This window comes from Oncorhynchus mykiss, chromosome 1 (genome assembly GCF_013265735.2).
Source record: "Oncorhynchus mykiss isolate Arlee chromosome 1, USDA_OmykA_1.1, whole genome shotgun sequence".
Lineage (NCBI taxonomy): Eukaryota > Metazoa > Chordata > Actinopteri > Salmoniformes > Salmonidae > Oncorhynchus > Oncorhynchus mykiss.
In genome coordinates, this window is record NC_048565.1 from 74,308,258 (window position 1) to 74,321,516 (window position 13,259).

Here is a 13,259-nt window from a genome sequence, read left to right on the forward strand (position 1 = left end):
AATGGCGAGCATGGAGGTACAGGCTACAGAAGAATACTATTAATTGCCTTAGTCTCTGTTAGAAGGGGATTGTTTTAACGTTGATTTGTGGGCTTGTAACTCGGGGTGTTGGAAGATTAAAGCTGATGTCAGGTCGTGGTTATTCTGGTAGAATTCCGAAAGGGAGAGGGTTGTGTCAAAATGAGCATTTCTCTCCAGTCTATCTCTTTAGACTTTCTTCCCACTTCATAGTTTTCTCCTCCCTTCCTCTCTCCTACTCTTTTCTCTCCCTCTCCAACCACCACTGCCTCTCTTTTCTCTCTCACCCTCTCTCTGATGAACTACAGCCCTTTTCTCTCCCTCTCCCTCCTCCACTCTCTCTCTTTTCTCTCTCACCCTCTCCCTGATGAACTACAGCCCTTTTCTCTCCCTCCCTCTCCCTCCACCACTCTCTCTCTTTTCTCTCTCACCCTCTCCCTGATGAACTACAGCCCTTTTCTCTCCCTCTCCCTGCACCACTCTCTCTCTTTTCTCTCTCACCCTCTCTCTGATGAACTACAGCCCCTTTCTCTCTCAACCTCTCTCTGATGAACTACAGCCCTTTTCTCTCTCACCCTCTCTCTGATGAACTACAGCCCCTTTCTCTCCCTCTCCCTCTCCCTCCACCACTTTCTCTCTTTTCTCTCTCACCCTCTCTCTGATGAACTACAGTCCTTTTCTCTCTCACCCTCTCTCTGATGAACTACAGCCCTTTTCTCTCTCACCCTCTCTCTGATGAACTACAGCCCTTTTTTCTCTCACCCTCTCTCTGATGAACTACAGCTCTTTTCTCTCTCACCCTCTCTCTGATGAACTACAGCCCCTTTCTCTCCCTCTCCCTCTCCCTCCACCACTTTCTCTCTTTTCTCTCTCACCCTCTCTCTGATGAACTACAGTCCTTTTCTCTCTCACCCTCTCTCTGATGAACTACAGCCCTTTTCTCTCTCTCTCCCTCCTCCAACTGATAGCTGGCTGGGCCGATGATTTCCTCCATGGCGGTCCGCTGAGAGCCTCGCTCGTCTCCTGGCTTTGGAGGAGTTGCTTTAATTAGCCACGTTAATATCCCCTTCATTGGCCTTAATATCACTCTACACCTTCCTCCATCTCCACGGCCACCAGGGTCCTCCTGTCCTGTCTCTAGCTCTGATTATTGAGAAGGATAGCTTTAATCAAACCTAATTGCAGTTCATTCTTTCTCTCGATCCCCCCTTTGCCCTCCGTTGCCAACATCTAATGGCGTCGTCGCCTTGATTTCCCATTAAAAAACAATTAAACAACCTCGTTTTGGTCTCTGAGCGTGCCAAAACACCAGCACAAAGTTCTGTAGATATTTAAGAAGTAAAAGAGAGAGGCTGATCTTAATTGCTTGCCTTTTCACCAAGGACCAATTTACAGTGTGCTCATGTAGAATGTTAACCAACTCTAATGTAATGATGCTTTACTGTTGCCACTAACATGGACTACTGTTAAAATGAAGCTGATCTGTTAGCTGGGAAATTGTGGTTAATCGTCTTCATAACAGTAAACATAAAAGACGTAGTTCACGATAGTACGGCTGACATCTATTCCCAAGTTGTCCTTTTCTGTTTATTGCTTACTTTTTGTTTTACTGCAGTTTTACAGTTTGTAATTGTACGACAACACAACAGAAGAAAGTACAGGAAAGCCCCATGTTAAAAATAACATGTGGCTTCAATAATGTCTACGTTTTGGCAAGAAAATGTATATTTATATATTTATTTTTTTTGCACAAAGGTGCTAAACATTTAAAGCACATCAATCTTGGACACACACACACACACGCACGCACACGCACACACACACACACACACACACACACACACACACACACACACACACACACACACACACACACACACACACACACACACACACACAGGTGCTTACCCACACACACACTCACTAGTCTAACCCAATCTATATGAGAGGCGACAGACAAATAAAAGTCGTATTTCAGGTCTGCTTTCCGCAGATGTCTACTGCTCTACATTACGACTCTTTGGGGAAATAAAAACAGGGTCAGGGAATTAGAGTAGATAATGGTCATTTTGATGATTGGCCAACAGATGCAACCAAAAACACACTGAACACAATCAGGCAAAATGCACTAACGACAAGTCAGGTTTTTTATGGTCTCGCCGCACACCAACAGGCAATCAGCATTTTGGCGTGGCTTAAAACATTTTTTTTTTATTGATGTCGGGGCCAAAGCGCCTTGGATGGCGAGTGAAAATATTTTCTCACCTCTCATGTTCTTTTGGGCTGGCAGTGGTGCTGAGAGTTATTGGAGTCTATTGGAGAACGCTTCTAAATGACCAGTGCATGTATTAATGTGACCAGGGTTAGGGGGTCGTTTCAAGCCACTGATTTATTGCATTGGCCCAGATCCCACTGTGGAGTGAGAAGGAGGAGGCTAAGTGTTGAGAAAGGACCCTCTTAAGCAGCAAGCTTTACACGAAGCATTCAATACATGATAATGAAATAACTGGCAAAAGTGCCAATTTTGCATTTCAATGGAAACCATGAAATTGTACATAAAACCAATAAATGGTGGTGACATATTAGCATTACTGTTAACATCAAACTTGGCGGGAGCCCAGTAGCAGGAATCTGTATGATTATGTATATACTGTACATGATAAGGAAGTCAATTAAGGTGTGTTGCAGTACATTCTGCTGACATAAGCATTGATCCCACTGTCAGGTTTAGAACATGTTGTTGTCATCACTTGCAGTGGTAATAGGGAAGACATTTGTAGTAGGAGACAGTAAACCAAGTCAGGGACCGTTAAGCGTCCTCCACCTGTCTCCTTTGTCATGTTATCTACTGGAACACGGAAAGGTTATGTTTAAAAGGAGAGCTCACGATAGGAGGCTTTTTCAATAAAATCACAGGGACCTGACGTTCATTTGACGTTCACAGGCAAACACTTGGCAGCTGAAGCGCAGCGAGAGAGAGAGCGAGAGCGAGAGAGAGACAGACAGAGAAAGAGAGAGAGAGAGACAGAGACTCAAAGACTAAACAACCCTAGATCTCTCTCTCTCACACATGACATTTGTTCGGAGACAATTAGCCAGGTTGTAATTTGTGGCATAATTGCCTCACCCACCCATGTGTGCATGTGTGCATGTGTGTGTGTGCTTGTGTGTGTGGCGTGAAGCGAAGGTCCCAGGAGTGGCCGCCTAATTGTCTGACAGGACTATAAGTTTTGTGGCACGCTCTCACCTTGTTAGGTCCTTTATCCCTGATGCTCATCAAACAAGACCTGGTCACAGGTGGGCCTCATTTGCCTCCCTATTGAACAGCACAACTTTAATTGCACAGGGGGTGTTCTGGGATTAAATAGGTGGGTGGAATATCAAGTGACTTCCTGTATTCTAGTAGCAGATGGGAGTAGGAGCAGGCTGTGAACTCAGGTGAGATGATGGTATGACAAAGGGTTGCTGCTAAGGGATATTAGAAGCAACAGAAGATATCAACATTATTTTAAACAAATGAGTAATATCTGGGTTTGATACTGGTGTAATAGATTTGTAGTTAACAGGTTGAATGGCATGGACTTGTGTTGACTTTTTTGGATTTTCATTCCGTATGAATTCTTGACTGGCTCTATGCTTCAAGTATTATTATGTGTTTTACTATTTTGTAAAACACAAAATCACACCTTTCTACCTCCGCTTGTCATTTGTCGTTACATCTCTCCTGCTCACTTCCTCTAAATCTTCCTTTTTCTTTCCTCCTTTTCTGTCTATGGTGTTGAATGTACTGTACTGTACTGACTAACTGACTGACTGACTGACTGACTGACTGACTGACTGACTAACTGTACTGACTACACTGACTGACTGACTATATTGACTGACTGACTGACTACTGACTGACTGACTGACTGACTGACTCCACTGACTGACTGACTGACTGACTGACTACACTGACTGACGTACTGACTGGCTGACTGACTGACTACACTGACTGACTGACTGTACTGACTACACTGACTGACTGACTAACTGACTGACTGTAGTGACTGACTGACTGTACTGACTGACTGACTACACTGACTGATTGACTGTACTGACTGACTGATTGGACTGTCCCCCATGCAAGACTAGCAATACTTCTGTTCCGTTCTATTCTGTTTAATTCTATTCCGTTCCATTCTAGTACTGTGTACTTCAATTGTATTTTTATTTTGTGGTCTTTTTCAGATTTTTCCTGAAGTTCTTCCTGAAGTGCAATCAGAACTGTCTGAAGAATGCAGGGAATCCAAGAGACATGCGCAGGTTCCAGGTAACTGAAATTTACACAAAATGACACACGCGCACACACACACACTCACGGGTTTCATGCACACAGGTTTACACTCACACACCCTTGCAGAGGGTGTCAGTGTGCAGCTGAACACATGTAAGGAATATTTATTGGAGAACACCATCTGACACAAATAAGGATATGGGATTTCAGAGGTGCTATCAATTGTGGTCCTGACAGCTTTCTGAACCACAGCACAGAAGGGAGGATGATCCCACCACATGTAACAACACTGTTAACTCAGGGTTAGCCCACACACACACATGCACACACACACACACACACACACACACACTAGGGTTGTCACGATACCACGATTATTCACTGTGCAGCCAACGAGAACCATCTGAGAGGTGTTTTCCATTACACTGCGGCCAGTATGAGCAATGAAACGTCTATCTGGAGGTCTGGAATACTCCCATGTCTAAGAGGCTACTAAAGCTAAAATACATGCTCTATTAAATGTGGAGGAGTGCCATTGAAGTTGGTGATCGACATATCCACCAACCACAGACCCATATACCTCAGGAAGGAGGTCAGGCCTGAATAAAGTGGAGGTATCCTATCTGCCTTGCCACAAACTCCAGGGGCCATCAGTCACTGCCAATCATGGGCCATGACAGACACACCAACCTAGCTTCCTCCAGCAACCCCCAGACATGAAACAGACAGGCTGTTTCTGATGTCACCACTAGACCTCCCTGTTCTCCTTTTCCCTCAGGGGGGTAACTGGACCTAACAGAGTCAATGTCTTCACAAACAGCTCAGGTGTTCACTCTACCATTGCATTACTCCTAGATTCACAAGAGACTGGGACATACTGCCCCAGCTATGACAGCTACTGAGCTATCTTTAAAAACCATCTCCCCAAGGCATATGTTCCAGGAGGTGTATGAGTTAGTGTTGTATAAAACTTTTACCCCATTTGTATCTTTAAACAAATCTAGATTTACTGTATTTATAGGGAATCAACTGGCAATTATTGTTGGAGTATTTTGGGATGGGAGAGGGGTATTGTAGGCCAAGGCTTACAATATTTTGGCTATCTTTTCTGGTCTCCGTTCTGGTGGCCAGAATGCCGTTTTTCCCAGATAGATTTACCAGATGCTCCACTGTAGGTGTTTCTCAAGCCAAGGTTGTGTATTCTGCCTTTCACTCTTATTACCCCCCCCCCCTCCCGAAACCAGCTTGAGGCCAGAGAGGGCCACATCCATCATGTGCAGCTTGGCCCAGCTCTGAACCTGTGAGCAAGAATGGAGCTCTTTCACCTCCCTACTCTGCCCCCCTACCTCTTTCCCAACTCCCCCTCTTTCCCCCCAAAACGAACCAAAAAAGCACCCCCCAAATTCCACAGCTACACCGAGGTCACTCACCGGCAAAGAGAACCTGAGAGGGGCTCTCTATTTCCTGCTCGGAAACACTTTCTCCATTCATGGCCTAGTCCACTGTTTGGAGATGTGGTCAAGAGAAAGCAGAACAACAAAAACAAGCGCTATGATATATTGAGGCTTTAAGAGCCGCAATGCCTTCAACCCACAATCGGATTGAATCTCAGCCTGAGTTAGACTTTGATCCAGGGGAAATGTTTGTTGAACAAAGAAGAGGTTCGTTCTTGTTGTTTGTGAGTTCGTCTAGTTTGTCCACCATACGGAACTAGATAGATGAGTCGATCAATGTGTTCTGTGAATCGATGAAGTCAAGACAACAATCGTCAGAGTGGAGTCAACAAAAGTGATTACAGAGAGTGCTAAATGTTCATGTGGAAATCTGAAAATAGCCAAGTGTGATTACACTGATGTTTTGTACGTGATTGTGCCGCTTTCATACAGATTGCTAAATGACACGCTCTACCTTCACTCTTGTTGCAGGTTGTTGTCTCGACGACCGTCAATGTGGATGGCCATGTCTTGGCTGTCTCAGACAACATGTTTGTCCACAACAACTCCAAGCATGGGCGAAGGGCTCGCAGACTCGACCCTTCAGAAGGTACGCCTCCTTATCTGGAGAATGGTAGGCACATTTTACATCCTGTTCTTTGTCATTCCTTCCATTTGCCCTCTGTTCATACACCCTTCTAAGTCTGTGCTGTAAGTCACTATTTGCCTCCCTCATGCATACTATTTGAAGTGGATTGGAAATTGTATACAATAATCATTCTAAGAATGCTAGTAATTCTGGTCATTTGAATGATTATAAAACCATATACTATTTCCAATCTTGTCCAAGTGTTAAATTGCACATACAAGTTTTTAACCTACGCGAAACTGGGTAAAATTGGCAAAGTCACAGTGAGGTCGATTTCCTGTTGCTGGGCACTGCAGTTTCAGCTGAGTGGAGAAATGAGGGGATGAAGAAGAGGGCAGGTGGAGGGAGGAGGGGGGGGGGGGGGGACTAGGAGAAAAAAGGAACTTACTGTTTTTCTTCCAACTGATTCCATATGATAGACTGATTGCCTGCTCGGCCAAAAGAGAGGCAAGCAGGACCTCCAAACCATGGGAAATCCAAAAAGTAAAATGCACTGAACATAACCTTGTGACCCCTCCTGGCCTCCTCTCGCAGATGAGAGCACACACAGCTCAGAGATTATGGAAAAAACAGAGCAGACCAATTGTGCAAATTGCTTATCTTCAGATTTCAAGAGGCAATTATGGCTAGGCAAACAGTCTATATACACACACACCACTGCCTGAAACGGCCTTCCCTCCACTTTAATAACCATTAATGGTCCTATCACCAAAAGCAAATGTAACGTTTAACACAACAACAGTTCTAAAAAAAACTGACAAGACAATTAATATATCTTATGTAGTCCAGTCCTAGTGGGGGATAAGCTAATCTATTTGTTTTAGTCTTTATTAATGACTCCTCTACTAGAGGACAAAATCAAATAATTAAAGTCCTGCCTCAAGCATCGAAGTCATTATGCTCAGTGACGTTCTGTTGTGTTGGTGTCTGTGTCTCACGTTTATGACACGGTAGGTGTGGATCGCCTAGCAACCTGCGTCTTAATGAGGAGAGCAATTAAAGAGGTTGAGCCCTCTCCTCCATGTTCCCCCCATCCCACGGGATAGTGTGTGTGTGTGTGTGTGTGTGTGTGCGTGTGCGTGTGCGTGTCTGTGTGTGTGTGTGTGTGAGTGTGTTATGAGGGTTCCACACAGATTTCCCCTGCCCACCCCTTTCCTCTCCTACTCATTCTTCAAAGCGCAAGAGCAGTCTGTCTTAGTATCTTTTGAGTGCCCAAATCACCAGATAACTTTAATTTATGGAGTTTGAGAAAATGGCACTTAACTATAATACAGAAAATTTAACTTTCCAATATATCTCAATCTATTTTTCATCCGAACATAATATACTTGAGTGTAAAAAACAAACACTTTGTGTGTATTAGCAATGTACCGTAGCTCTTTAGCTAAAATGTTGCTTGTTTGCCTCCCCTACCCCCGACACTCATACACGTGACACATGAGAACAGGATACTCGGTCGTAAAACGTAACCGCATCCATGTCTTCCATAGAGTTCTGACACCAGGCAGGCAGACAGACAGCACCCTTTAAATTAGCAACACATTCTTCAATAAGTGTTCACTGGGTGAGAGCCTCAGACATGGCTTGACTGTCTGTCTGTGTCTGAGAAAGCAAGGCATACTCTCAGTTTATTGTCTCAACGCTGGGGTGACAGTGTCAGGCTGCTCAACAGGTGCTGCCCCCTATTGGTGCTGAATGGGAATTTATTTTACTGACACGACTGAACCGTGCATGTTTGAACAGTCAAACATGAATATAAAAAAATCCTTCAATAATACATACACACTTGCAGACTCACACACACCCCCTCATACACACTCACTCCACCTGTTCCTTAGCCACGTTCCACCATAGAGACTTGGAGAATATGGAAGACTCAACATAGAGCCTGCAACGCCCCAGTCATTTGCATGCAGTAAGTGGCTGTAATGCTGTTATGGTTTATGCAATAAAGACAAGTGAATCCAGTCTGCTCCATCTGAAAGATTGCGAGGGAGAGAGTGAGTGTGAAAAAGAGAGAGAGAGAGAGAGAGAGAGAGAGAGAGAGAGAGAGAGAGAGAGAGAGAGAGAGAGAGAGAGAGAGAGAGAGAGAGAGAGAGAGAGAGAGAGAGAGAGAAGAGTAGGGGGGGAGATAGAGAGAGAGGGGTAACAGATGGCCCAGGGAGAGTTAAAAGGTATAATCCCATCAGCTGCACTATCATCCGACCATCTGGACATCCCACAGCACAATTACAACACATTTCAGCAGGCAGAACAAAGGACGCAACATCGACGGACACATCAGACCTGTTTGAGTGCCTCAGTAGGCCTACTAGAGCTTCAGACGGAAGTTGGCTTTTAGCTCAGATCTAAGATCAGTTTTCTGTACTTTAATGCTAACTTGAACCATTAGGAAGTAAAGGAACCAAAATGTATGTTGAATCTGCACTTAGAGCCATTTGACAACAGTAACATTATTTAAGAGAATGCGCACAGATAAACCAATATTGTTTTAAACTACTTAAAGATGCATTATGTAGAAATCGCGCCGCCATTTCCTGATTGCTAAAGTTCTAATAGTTTGCCTAATTTCAGTTTATGTGACAAAACAAGAAAGTATAGTGTAGAAAATTATTGTACCACATAAACCGCTGTGAAATATATTTTCCATAACCAAAAATAATATATTTTTAGCTGTTTGAAAATGGTGTAATAAACCGAAAGTAAAATAAGCAAAAATTTGACTTAAGAACGGGAAGTATCGAAAGTATTGAGTGCACATAGAACAGATCTACCGCTTCTTAGACTTGCTTTCAATGACAATGACAGATCTATAACACACATTTCTATGTGAATGTGGTCAGGTCACCCAAAAAGTTACATATTGCAGCTTTAAAAGTACAAAGTTTAGTAATGCACAGACAGGCCTTGTTTTAGCCATCCTCATTCCCTCCCTGCAATGTCTATCATCTGCTGCGGGGAATTGTGAGTGTCTATCATCAGATCGCCTGCGCTGCCTGTGTAATCCACTTGGCCACGGTTCCCATTCAGCACATGCTCCCCTCTCTGTCTGTGCATTGAGACATATGCAAATTTTCAGGCAGAAGGGTGGACGGCTTAGGGCCCCGGTCGCTCCCTCTCCATGGGTCCTTTCTGTGTGTGGGAGGGGGGCGTTGGGATTTCCGAGGTGGTGTGTGTGTGTGTGTGTGTGTGTGTGTGTGTATGTGTGTATGTGTGTAGGTTTCTGGCTGCAGCTGCCCCCCAACAACCACCATCAACAATCCCCTCTCTCTCTCTCTCTCTCTCTCTCTCTCTCTCTCTCTCTCTCTCTCCGTCTCTTTCTGTCTCTCTCTCATTCTCTCGCTCTCTCCCTCTCTCCCGGGTCCAAAGTCAATTTGTGTACAGTCATTTTGAAGGGGGAATTATTTGCCGTAATCGGCAGCACTGATGAAGGTCACCTCCTTTGAGGGGAAACGGCGATCCCACAGAGAGATGGTCTTCTTTCAGATGCTCTGCTTAGCAATTAAGCAAAGCAAATGTCACTCGTCCAGACCTCAGAGATGAAATTCTGTAAGGGGTGATTAGCATGAAGTCAACAGCGCCTGTTAAAGTCCGATTTCCCGCAGTGTTTGTGTGTGTGTGTGTGTGTGTGTGTGCGCGCTTGTGCGCATATGCGTGTGTGTGTATGCACGCTTGTGCGCTTATGCGTGTGTGCATGTGCGCTTCATGGGGAGAAAGCAAACATAACCTGCACAGCCCCAACAGCAAAGCAAACAAAGGGAGATGTCTTGTCTGTAGTGATCCATATAACAAAGGCAGATGGGGATTTACTTACTGAACTGGTGTGATAATAGGAGTTCAGCAATGTGCTCATATAAATAGTAGAACACGTTAAAAGTGTGCAGTTCACATTGTATTCACAAAATATAGATGTAAAAAGATTGCATGTAATATTGCTGTTTTATGGTTAGCTTTCATGCTATGCCTGATGTAAACGTGGTGTCAGGGTGAGCACCATATTAAGGTAATGCATCAGATGACAGGAAGAGTTTGATTAGATTATAATAACTCACAGCCCTCTGATGAACGGCAAAGCTATGTGGCAAAAGTCATGGCAGATGAAAAGCATTGTAATAAACAATGTGAAATGGATTGAATCGATCACAAAAGGCAAAACTGAGCTTGAATAATTCATGAATTTATTCATGTTGTGAAACTGCATTCTAAACAACACGCTAGAACGGAGGGAACAAAGACAGTGGAATGACATGAAACCAACAACATTGCTTTGGCTTGTCATTTACATTCTACAGCTTTATTCTGGACTCATATGAGATGTGTTTAACTTTCAAATTCTACTGTACGTGCAGGGCTACGCCTAATCAATTTTGATAGCTACATTTGCACTGACACATAATTTGCTACACCAAATCATTTCCCCTCACGAGCCCAGCGCTTAGCCTTTGTGAAGCGGACCGTTTGAAGGGTCTGCTTACATCACTCCAACATGCTGATGAATGATTTTTATTCTCGTGCCTAAAAGGACAAATCCATCATTCTTTCTCTCTCCAGGCTTATTTCCATGATATGTCTTTCTACTGGGATAAAGACATCAGGCTATTTCAAAGTGTAGGTACTGAATAGGCTCTTCTTTCCTCTGTGTTAAGCAGCCACCCCTTGCATCAAGGCCATCAGCCCCAGTGAGGGATGGACCACAGGAGGGGCCACTGTCATCATCATTGGGGACAACTTCTTTGACGGCCTGCAGGTCGTCTTCGGGACCATGCTTGTCTGGAGTGAGGTACAGTATTTTTTGTCACACCATTGATTTCATTGAATTTCAGCCTAGGTTTTAAGTATCTTACTGTTTTTACTAAACATATCCTATTAGAAACTGAAGCCTTTACTATAAAAACTAGTAACAATAGCCATTCTTTTGTATGTTTGTACGAGACCTTAGTAGGTATGGTCAGACTCAATGGTTCCTGTGCCCTGTCATCCAGCTCATCACCCCCCACGCCATCCGCGTCCAGACCCCTCCCAGGCACATCCCTGGTGTGGTGGAGGTCACGCTGTCCTACAAGTCCAAGCAGTTCTGCAAAGGGGCTCCTGGAAGATTTGTCTACACCGGTGAGTCAGGATGCTTAATGCTTCTTTCAGTCTCTCCTCCCTGGGTTTAGTGCCCTGACTATGCATCCTCTCTGGATGAAACACAAACTCTGTTCAAATTCCTTAAAGTAGTCACTGATCTGATACATTTGGATAAAGAAAACAAGGGTTCGCTGAAACACATAACTTTTACCACATCCAGTCATTTTGCATCTATGGTTAGGCTGGAAGTCAGGATGCATTTTCACAGTATAGGAACAGGGTCCCCGTGTCAAGGCAGTAATGATGGACTAACCAGGCCCCTGCTTTCTGGGTCTGGAATGTTCAATGTGTGAGAACTGCACCGCTAGCTAAAGGTGTTTGGTGGAAGGACTTCTATGAGTGCAACTTGATCTCTCCCTGAACTGCCATTAGAAGTCAGCGCTGCCAAGCTCTGTTAAATTCAATCTGTCAGGATAATTCACTCTGCCAATTATATTTCTCTCCTCACTTGTCAGATATGCATCTACTAATTTGTAGATTTTTTCAATATATTGTAATTATAATGAAAGTAGTGACTGAACTAGAGAGAAATAGAAGGATGCAGTTAAGGATATTCGTGAGCGTGTGTGTGTATGAGTCTTGTGTGAGAGTGTCACACCATAAGTATAGGTGGATTATCTTGGCTAACAGAGGGATGTGGTGGTCTTATCTGTCATCATCGGTGAGGAGGCAGAGGTCATGAGGGTCAGGGGCTGTCTGACCTGGAAGCCTCCGTCTGTTCTAACACCGATGGCTAGAATGAGACGAGGCGCGTCAAAGCACTCTCCCTCAAAAAAGTGGAGGAGTGTGGGTGAAGAGGGGGGGTGGACCCCCTTAAACCCCCCCCAGACCCCTTCCATCCTGGGCAGCTGTTTCTCATCAAGCCCCCCCCTCCCCAAGCCACCCGTTCCCTTCCCCTCCAACCGTGCAGTCTGGCCTAGCACTCCTGCGTTTAACCTCCCCAGCAGAAGCAGAGCAGAGGCCAACAAGGCACTGGGATAATGAAACAAGAGTGCAGTGTGCTGAGTGTGTGAGCATATGTGCATATGTGTGAAGCCTGGGAAGGTGTATAAGTTAAGATACATTATTGGCTTCTATAGCACCCCGGTAAATGTGCCAGGTCTCTTAAGAACAGACCCCATTAGTCACACGGGCTAAGCGGATTGGGATGATTACCATCAGGTTTTACTGGGGGAACCTGTCCCCTTCTGGATCTATGTTGATTTCGTTCCTTTTTCCTTCTCTGGTTCCTGCTCTGTTCCAGTTAGTCGAAAGATACAATTAACCTGGGAGGCAATGGAAGTACAATTGATTAGTGTGGTGAATTAAAAGGGAGAGCCACCAATAAGACAAGTCTAGCTCCTCAGCCTACTGCTATTCCCAGATTGGATCACCCTGATTGTACCAGGGTCGACATGAAACTGTTAACGAGCTCCGGGAACTTAACGACAGAATTAACATGGACTCCAGATGTACAGTAATTGCGAGTTGATAGGGGGACATTACCTCTCGGACAGTTAAGTACAACGTGGACTGGCAACAAAAAGAGGCCATTCTCTTGTCATTTCAGTGGCCAGGCAACGTGTGGAAATCAAAGGTCCGTTTATCAAAGCTACCCTTCAAGCGTGACTTTGCGTCATGTCGTTGAGAGAATCGCTTTTAGACCTTTTCATGTTGACTCTTCTCGCCCGACAGGCCCTAATTGTGGAGATTTAACTCGCTCAATGTAATAAATTATCACAAATTACCAAGAGTCAACATAGAGTACATTGCA

At 44.5% G+C, this 13,259-nt stretch overlaps 1 protein-coding gene across 10 annotated transcripts in view; it reads left to right on the top strand.

Moving 5' to 3' along the window:
• ebf3a (EBF transcription factor 3a) overlaps window positions 1-13,259 on the top strand; it is a 73,916-nt gene that overhangs the window by 39,578 nt on the left and 21,079 nt on the right. For 2 of the 10 annotated variants that reach the window (XM_036985186.1, XM_036985213.1), the window contains exons 7-10: window positions 4,249-4,330; window positions 6,217-6,361; window positions 11,023-11,156; window positions 11,359-11,485. In XM_036985186.1, the coding sequence (XP_036841081.1) occupies window positions 4,249-4,330; window positions 6,217-6,361; window positions 11,023-11,156; window positions 11,359-11,485 (488 nt within the window). The remainder of the gene's footprint in view (window positions 1-4,248; window positions 4,331-6,216; window positions 6,362-11,022; window positions 11,157-11,358; window positions 11,486-13,259) is intronic. The other 8 variants (XM_021611341.2, XM_021611357.2, XM_021611347.2 and 5 more) reach the window with 5 other exon arrangements.